Below are 10,048 nucleotides of genomic sequence, written 5' to 3'. Positions count from 1 at the left end.
TGGAATGCCGGAAAACAACCTACAAGCAGCAGCTGCCACACTCTTCACTGGTGCAACATTTACAGACATTGCTGACTGGACTGGGCTCTTGAACTTGCAGCTTCCCCAAAAAAACAACATACAACAATATACAGGCAAGCTACCTCATTTCGGTAATTGAAGCAGCATACAAAAAGCAGGAAGACATCATAAAAGCACGACTAATCTGCCCTCTAGTGTACAAAAAAGGCTCAATAAATATTTTGAAGCCATCGAATGCAGTTATTTTTTTAAATCCATTTGCACAAAAGTAAAATGTACATTGAATTTGTAATTTACATTTTTTTAGAGACTGTAAATTATATAAATGACTGGATTAGATATATCTGTGATTTGTTTTATCCCATTCTCACCAGGCAAGTTTTTCATTAAAGAGTCCAACGCCACAATTGTGTGCGATTGGTCCAAACCGCGGGACTAGTGTATGAAACGCGTCCTGTGATTGGTCAGTCGTCGAGGTCGGAAACAGTATTCGCGTTTTGATTGGACAGCTGCTTCATCGTCTTGGTACAATGTAGCTAGGTTGGTTCTTCCTACTCTCTTTACGTAGGTATTAGTTTAATACATAGATAAGTTAGCGAGATATTAATTTATTAATATTTGTACAGTTAATACGTTTCATTAGTGTAAACAAAGCATGCGAAGGGTGACGCTTTTTGTCAACGGAACCTCCAAAAATGGCAAGGTGAGTTAACACACGCAGTTTAGCCCAACTCCAGTAAGTGTTGAGGGACAGTAATGTCCTGTTAATGCATGACACCTTTCCATTACTGTATCTCACTTTATTCAGTACAGATACAGAAAACTATTCGATAGCGTGCCAAACATTTAACTTATCATTTTACTCCTGACGATATGGGTTAGGCCACATAAGAGCTCGCTTTTCTGTTATTTTAACATTATTGTTTATTATACCTCGCAATTGCATTTTCTGCATTGTACTGATGTTACCAACAGCAACATTTACTAAATTATTTACATCATATATTTTTATTCCGATGTGTGCATAATGTTAAATAATGAAATTATCATGGTTAAATACTATTTATTAAAATATTCAGTAATAGTGAACAATATGAATTGCTTTATTCGCTTTACGTTATCCATTCAGACAGCTTGCAATACTAATTATAATAAAAAAAAATAGTGTAATTATCGCAAACATTACAATTTAAATTGCTTCATCATGCATTTGTTTCTTTTGCAGGTTGTAGCTGTTTATGGGACTCTGTCTGATCTTTTGACAGTCGCCAGCAATAAATTGGGAATCAGGGCTTGTAACCTATTTAATGGGAAAGGGGGTCTCATAGATGACATTGCCCTCATCAGGTGTGTTGCATTTGCATTTTTCATTTATTTGTTATTTAGGAAAGACAATGGTGGGAACATTATTGAAAAATACATGCTATTTTCGGTTTGACCTGCTTTGAGTTCTAGTGAGCCTTGCACTTGATTCTCGAGTGGGATAGGCAAATGAGAGATAATATGTTGGATGAACTGACTGGTTATTGTGTATGTATTCCACAGAGATGATGATGTGCTGTACGTGTCAGAAGGAGACGCTTTCATTGGTGAGCCAACATCATTTTTTTTTCCACTTTATGCCACTTGGTAGGCCAGGGTCATGAGATTCCCAGGGAACACGAACAAATAACTAGTCGCTTGTCATAAAAGTATAAAAATCTATTTATATTATTCAGTGAAACTAAAAGTGTACTTATGTGTGTAAAACTATGAACGTGTTTGTGTTTTAGACCCTCGGAGTGATGGAAAAACGTCAGATGACATCTCAGGATCTCACACTGATTGGCTGACGCTGAATATTGGTGGGCGGCTTTTCACAACCACTAGGTAAACATGCACCATGGGTTCACTGTCTTATTGTCTTAAAATTCATTGAAGTTTCTAATTTATTAGTCTAGTTTTAATCTATTCTTATAACTACTGTTAATAGATATTTTTGATAGTAAAAATATGAGAGGAAATAAAGCAAAAGGCTTAAAAGGCTGTGATTTTAAAAAATGGTTAAGGCATATTTAGGCAAGAAAAAGTTTCAACCATTGTAAAATCTGCAAAATTGTGAACCACTATTTTAATCAACTCAAGTTTATCATTTGCTAATCAAGTTTGGCACATTAATATATATCTAAAAAAAAAATATATATAAATATATATATATATATATATATATATATATATACAGTGCCCTCCAAAAGTATTGGAACAGTAAGGCCAATTCCTTTATTTTTGCTGGAGAAACATTTTTGCTGTAAAACATTTGGGTTTGACATCAAATGATGAGATGAGAGATTAACATTTCATCTTTTATTTACAGGTATTTTCATCTGGATCTGATACACAACTTAGAAGATAGCACCTTTTGTTTGAACCCACCCATTTTTCATGTTACCAAAAGTATTGGAACAGATAGAATTAACAAAGATTAAAGTGAAAAAGACTTAATATTTAGTTGCAAATCCTTTGCTTTCAATAACTGCATCAAGCCTGTGACCCATTGACGTCACCAAACTTTTGCATTCTTCTTTTGTGATGCTTTTTCAGGCTTTCACCGCAGCCTCTTTCAGTTTTGGGGGGTTACTCTAAAATGCATACTCTACAGGGTTTAAGTGTGGCGATTGACTTGGCCAGTCTAAAACCTTCCACTTCTTGCCCCTGATGAACTCCTTTGTTGTTTTGGCACTATGTTTTGGGTCATTATCTTGCTGCATGATGAAGGATCTCCCAATCAGTTTGGTTGCATCTTTCTGTAAATTGTCAGACAAATATTTCTGTAGACTTCTGAGTTAACTTTGCTGCTGTCACCATGTGTTACATCATTAATGAAGATTAATGAGCCTGTCCCAGAAGAAGCGATGAAAGCCCAAGCCATTACATTACTTGTGTAATGTACTAATGTACTATAATGTACACCTGTGTACACTGTGTTTCAGATGAGCTTGTATGTTTATTTGCTATTGCCAGTGTTTGTGCAATGGTTTGATTGATTTTTCATCTTCTCTCAGCTTCACAATTGCTCGTCTTTCACCCATAGACACCTCTCTGGTTTTCATGTTGGTTACACGTCTAACTAACTATAAATGCAGTCTGCACGGATCTGAAACTGAGCGCAAACATTCATTGCTATTTATTGTTTGAATAATCAGTTAATAGGACACACCAGGGCAACAAAACACACCTGTCAGTCACATGTTTCAATACTTCTGGTAACATGAAAAATGGGTGGGTTCAAACAAAAGGTGCTATCTTCTAAGTTGTGTATCAGATCCAGATGAAAATACCTGTAAATAAAAGATGAAATGTTAATCTCTCATCTTCATCTTTTGATGTCAAACCCAAATGTTTACGGTCTACAGCAAAAATAAAGGAATTGGCCTTACTATTCCAGTACTTTTGGAGGGCACTGTATGTGCTGAATCACCCAATAACAAAATGTGACATTCTGTAGTTTTGTCTCATATTCATCTTTTAATGTCTTGACTCCACAGCCAAAAGAGCAATTTTGTCTTTACTGTTCCAATACTTTTGGAGGGCACTGTATATATAGAACATAATATAATATGTGTGTAAATACAGTTGAAGTCAAAAGTTTACATACACCTTGCAGAATCTGCAAAATGTTAATTATTTTGCCAAAATAAGAGGGATCATTCAAAATCCAAGTTATTGTTTATTTAGTAGTGACCTTAATAAGATATATCTGAAAAACAGTGGGCAGTTTAACTAGTAGTAGTGTATAAATAATGCTAAAATAATATTAGTCTGCTGATGCTTAGTGGTCTGTCCTTGAGATGTCATTAATGAAGTCTGGTCTGTTTCCTCTTGTTTAAGGAGTACTCTTGTGAGTAAGGAGCCTGACAGCATGCTGGCACACATGTTTCGAGAGAAGGGTAAGATTATAGTTCATGTTCACTCACTGACTGACTTAGGCATTGTTTGTTTTGCTTGTTCATCAGGTTGTGAATCAGTGTATAGCACAGTTCAGAGTTCTTTCTTGATCTGCAGATGTATGGGGTAACAAGCAGGATGAACGAGGGGCTTACCTCATTGATCGCAGCCCAGAGTACTTTGAGCCCATCCTGAATTACCTGAGGCATGGCCAGATCATTGTCAATGAAGGAATAAACTTACTCGGTGAGTGACATCTGAATGTTACCAAAGGCATTCTCGAATGATAGTTCCCATGTAGCTTATTAGCTATAAATTAAATATTAGATCTTATATATTTTGTTCATTTGAGCCTGGGAATGTAGATTAATGCAATAATTGTAACCTTGGTTCTGTAAATCTCTGCAATACAATGCACCTTTTAAATAAAGTGACAGCATTATTAATATGATAAAGACACTTTGTTTATGTTTTATAGGAGTACTGGAAGAAGCACGATTCTTTGGAATAGAGCAAATGGCTGAACAGCTAGAAGTTGCCATTAAGGTAGTAGAACAGAGGTGTTAAAGTGTGTCTTGTTATATAAAATGTATATAAAAGTTTGGAGTCAGTAAGCTTTTTTAAGATATGCCCACCAAGGCTACATTTATTTGATCAAAAATATAGTAAAACAGTAATATTCTGAATTATTACCATTCAAAATAACAGTTTTCTATTTTTATATAAAAATGTAATTATTCCTGTCATGTAAAGCTGAATTTTCAGCATCATTACTCCAGTTTTCAGTGTCACATGATCCTTCAGAAATCAGTCTAATATGCTGATTTGATGCTCAGGAAGTGTTTCTTATCATTATCAATGTTGAAAACATTTGTGCTTAATATTTTTGTGGAAACTGTGATACATTTTTCCATATTCTTTGATCAATAGAGAGTTCAGAAGAAGCATTTATTATTTATTAGTAATAATGTTTATAAACATCTTTACTCCTTCCATTTGTTGAATTTAATGTGTCCTTGCTAAGTAAAACTAATAACTTATTTCAACAATAAAACATCTTACTGACCCCAAGCTTTTGAAGGGTTCTGTATATGCATATGCATATTGAATTTTTTTATTTTATTTTGTATGGCATGCAGAATTCTCATCCACCTGAAGACCACTCTCCACTCTCACGGAAAGAATTTGTTCGGTTTCTGCTGGCTACTCCAACCAAATCAGAGCTACGCTGTCAGGTAGAAGACATTTGTTTTGGAATTGTTCTGACGTGTGTTTTAGTCGGTGTGATGTTGGCATTAAGGTGTCTTTTCTCCTCTTTCCCTCTCAGGGTCTTAATTTCAGTGGAGCGGACCTTTCTCGGTTGGATTTGCGCTATATCAATTTTAAGATGGCAAATCTGAGTCGGTGCAATCTCACCTATGCAAACCTGTGCTGCTCAAACCTGGAGAGAGCGGACTTATCTGGAGCCAACCTGGATGTAAGCTGATCAAAAGTTTTTTTTTAATCTCTTCTTCTAGTTTTAATCCCTTTGAACTGATATAAAGCCTTGCTTTCTGGCTTTCTTGCCCGTTCTCCAGGGTGCTAATCTTCAGGGTGTAAAGATGCTGTGCTCCAATGCAGAGGGAGCGTCACTGAAAGGATGTAACTTTGAGGATCCCTCTGGGCTCAAGGCAAATCTAGAAGGTAAAACTGCACACAGAAGCTATTGTTTAGCTTTATAAATAAAATGACTCACATACAGGACATTTGGGATTTCCCTTTAGTCCATAAAGTGTATCCATCATTGGTGTTTGGTGATGAGTTTTTGGCTGCATTTAAAGTCACACCTGAGGTGTTGCGCTGGGATTAGGACTTTGCTTTCTGCAGACCAGTCAAGTTCCACATTTACTAAATCAATCGTTTCTTTTTTAACCTTGTCTTATACACAGATGCATTGTCATGTTACAATAGAAAAGGGTTCTGTCCAAACTGTTGCTATAAAATTAGAAGCCCATAATTCCCTAGAAGATTTGTAATCATGGAAATTACTAAAGTTGTCAAACCTGTTCATTAGAAGGGGGTGTCCCAATACTTTTGTCCATATAGTGTATATTTTTTAAAGTAGTTACAATAGTTTTTGCTGTGGTACTGAAATTGGTATAAACTACTGACATTTTGGTATTGTGACAACACCAGTCATTTCTAATGAAAATGATGGCACATTAATGTTGCATTATCATGATTTGTGTTTGTGTTTGGTTAATTAGTTTATTCACTGTATGATTTAGGGGCTAATCTGAAAGGAGTTGACATGGAGGGCAGTCAGATGACTGGTATAAACCTGCGTGTGGCGACGCTGAAGAATGCTAAGCTAAAGAACTGTAACCTGCGTGGTGCTACATTAGCCGGCACAGATCTGGAGGTGAGTCAACCGTGTTCATTTTGTGGCATGTTGCCACATTCCTCATATTATAACTGACACAAATGTTTTCTTTCATGTGTGTGCAGAACTGCGATCTCTCAGGCTGCGATCTACAGGAAGCCAACCTGCGTGGTTCAAATGTGAAAGGAGCCATCTTTGAGGAGATGCTGACTCCACTGCACATGTCCCAAAGTGTGAGATAACCAATTACATCTCTCCCTGCCCGGCAACCTCACCAGCCAGCTATTCACAGCTCTCCCTTACCCCGACCCCCCTTTTCGTTTCACGCTCCTGTGAAACCGTATGCAATACTAGCACTTGATTTGCCCACCCCTTCTCTTTGAGCTTTACTCTCATGCACTAGTGCACATCCAGGGTCTGTAGTCACGACCAAAAATAGCGTAGAGAATCCAAATATTTGAAAATGCCGTTTGTCAAACCAAACTTGTTGCTTTTGGTTTTGTTTTTATTTATGCTTTGAGTTGAACTTTTGTTCGATTTTACCGAATGTATACGTTTCATGTTGTGTTTTGTCTCAAATAACGAAGTCAACATTTCAGTCAATCAGTACAACCAAATATATCTGTAGAATTTGAGATTTAGCAGTCAACTGTAGGCAGTTTATGATAAGGCTTATTGTTGCACAGCTTACTGCAGGCAAAACAAGCTCATTATAGTAGCTTCATGTATATAAAATATGGAAAATACCTTAAACATCTCATATAACTGACAGGTCTGGTTAGAAATATGCAACATAAACATATAGCTCTTACATATTCTGTTTTCACATTTACATGTAAACCAAATTAATTGTTTGTTTTGGTTTCTGGTTTGCCATTTATTGTTTGATCTACCTCCCATACGACCCGTTCTAGTTTTAAGTCATTAAGTCAAATGCTGTGTTTTTCAACATCTATTAATCTTTAATAACTGTGTAATAACACTCAGCCATTGGTTAATATGCACAATAATTAACCGGTGGTGCCAATATGCTGGTTTATAATGTCACTATATTATATGTGTTAAATGTTTCACTTTCAGATTTCTTATTTTCCCCATTTTTAGTCTTGTTTTAATTGAAGTGAATTGTTGAAGTGACCAACCCACACCAAAAACTTTGTGATGTTTCTCATGTCACTATCAAATCCAGAGCTTCCTTATTTAATGTTTGTCATGATATTACGTTTGTTCATCAATATCGTCCTACTTTTTGTTAACATTTATGAAGCACTAAATTTGGACTTGTGGATTCATATCCAAAACTTGTGTAGCACATTTATGAAATGCAGCTTAGGTCTTGTGGTGCTCAACTATTGCATTATCATATCACCTGACCTGGATTATTTGCTGCATGGTTAAAAAATGAAACCTAACCATCTCGGTCAGAGATTTCTGACAGTAGCTCAGAGTTATTTGTTATACAACATGCTGTTATTTTTCATTTACAAATGTTATTGTAGGTACTCTATCAATCCTGTTTAATGAAGGCAATCAAAATAGACTTTTGCACTTAAAGTGTGATTCTCTATGTATATCAGACCCTTGTGGAAAGGGTGCTAGCTATTTATTTATGTATCAGGCTGTATTTATGTAAGTGTGGAGGGGAGGATATACCTGTTCTCTCTTTACCGAACTTTGTTGCACTCTATTACGGAAGTGTGTTTCCATAAATAGACTGTTATAATCAATCTCCTGTTGTCTGTCTTTATTTATTTGTTTGGATGTCATATCAGAATGATTTCTGAAGGATCATGTGACACCGAAGACTGGAGTAATGGCTTCTGAAAATTCAACTTTGCATCGCAGGAATAAATGACATCATAAAATATATTCAAATAGAAAACAGTTACTTTGAATAGTAATAATATTTAACAATATTGTTATTTTTGTGTTTTTCATCAAATAAATGCGTCCTTGGTGAGCATAAGAGACTTCCTTCAAAAACTTGTCATCTAAAGCTATATATCTTTATCATCTAAAACATTGTTATAAAAAGAAAAAACTGTGCAGCTTGATGTTGGTTTGAATTATTGTTAACGATTTTACAACAGTCTCACTTTTTAAGTGATTTAGATTTTTTTAATTGCACATTATATGATGTTGCCTAAACATACAGTGAATGTTCTGAATGAGACTGGAGAAAGCTTCAGGGCATGTACTGTAACTTCACGTAAGGAAGTGAAGCAGAGGAACTAAATAATTTTTTGTGGTAGTCAATGGCACGCCATAGATATTGACAACAGAGCATAAGATATTCATCCAAGAATATTCCCTTGAAGTCTTGTTAAGTTTAGTGTTATTTTTGAGTGAATAGAAAACATTGTTTCAGGTTTAATGTCTGCCTGTTATTTTTATTTAATTTAATTTAATTAAATTTTTTTATTTTAGACTAAAACTGAAAAAAAAAGAGATTGCACAGGTCTTCACAGTCGCGTTTTCCCAACTTGTGCGCAAGTAAGGATAGTTTTATACGCACACAAACAGAAACAGTAGTTGGTTTGTCAAATTTGAAATACTTCAACAAAACGCAAAAGTATCAATTGTTCGTCATATTATAACCTGGCATAGTTACTTGCTATATTTATCAGACAGCCAAATGTGAATAACAGCTGAACTGATTGTCTCTAGGTGTCCATAAGACATATAAAGTCTTTTATTTGTATCTATGATACCTTTAAACAGTTTACACATTTACTACACATACAATGTGGTCTATATTTTGCTAAATGAAATTTAGTATGGATTCCCATGGAAAGCAATGCACCTGTGGTGCCCATCGCTCAACACCAAGCAGAGATGGTCTTTGAGAGAGGTACATCACCTGCTTGTATGTTCATATACAGTCAGGTCCATAAATATTGGGACATCGACACAATTCTAACATTTTTGGCTCTATACACCACCACAATGGATTTCAAATGAAACGAACAAGATGTGCTTTAACTGCAGACTGTCAGCTTTAATTTGAGGGTATTTACATCCAAATCAGGTGAACGGTGTAGGAATTACAACAGTTTGCATATGTGCCTCCCACTTGTTAAGGGACCAAAAGTAATGGGACAATTGGCTTCTCAGCTGTTCCGTGGCCAGGTGTGTGTTATTCCCTCATTATCCCAATTACAATGAGCAGATAAAAGGTCCAGAGTTCATTTCAAGTGTGCTATTTGCATTTGGAATCTGTTGCTGTCAACGGTCAAGATGAGATCCAAAGAGCTGTCACTATCAGTGAAGCAAGCCATCATTAGGCTGAAAAAACAAAACAAACCCATCAGAGAGATAGCAAAAACATTAGGCGTGGCCAAAACAACTGTTTGGAACATTCTTAAAAAGAAGGAACGCACCGGTGAGCTCAGCAACACCAAAAGACCCGGAAGACCACGGAAAACAACTGTGGTGGATGACCGAAGAATTCTTTCCCTGGTGAAGAAAACACCCTTCACAACAGTTGGCCAGATCAACAACACTCTCCAGGAGGTAGGTGTATGTGTGTCAAAGTCAACAATCAAGAGAAGACTTCACCAGAGTGAATACAGAGGGTTCACCACAAGATGTAAACCATTGGTGAGCCTCAAAAACAGGAAGGCATCTAAAAAAGCCTTCACAGTTCTGGAACAACATCCTATGGACAGATGAGACCAAGATCAACTTGTACCAGAGTGATGGGAAGAGAAGAGTATGGAGAAGGAAAGGAACTGCTCATGA

General features: G+C 36.2%; 1 protein-coding gene across 1 annotated transcript; it reads left to right on the top strand.

The window, feature by feature from the left end:
• The first annotated feature begins 509 nt into the window (after positions 1 to 509).
• Positions 510 to 8,033, top strand: LOC306849754 (BTB/POZ domain-containing protein KCTD9-like). Its single transcript, XM_079385037.1, has 12 exons — positions 510 to 724; positions 1,247 to 1,368; positions 1,567 to 1,610; positions 1,794 to 1,890; positions 3,889 to 3,947; positions 4,063 to 4,191; positions 4,424 to 4,491; positions 5,085 to 5,180; positions 5,273 to 5,422; positions 5,523 to 5,628; positions 6,213 to 6,346; positions 6,433 to 8,033. The coding sequence occupies exons 1-12, from the start codon at positions 677 to 679 to the stop codon at positions 6,547 to 6,549; spliced, it is 1,170 nt and encodes a 389-aa protein (XP_079241163.1). The 5' UTR covers positions 510 to 676; the 3' UTR covers positions 6,550 to 8,033.
• The last annotated feature ends 2,015 nt before the right edge of the window (positions 8,034 to 10,048 follow it).

The sequence above is a fragment of the Barbus barbus genome, assembly GCF_936440315.1.
Source record: "Barbus barbus genome assembly, chromosome: 29".
NCBI classification, from domain to species: domain Eukaryota; kingdom Metazoa; phylum Chordata; class Actinopteri; order Cypriniformes; family Cyprinidae; genus Barbus; species Barbus barbus.
This window is presented reverse-complemented; position numbering and strand designations above follow the sequence as displayed.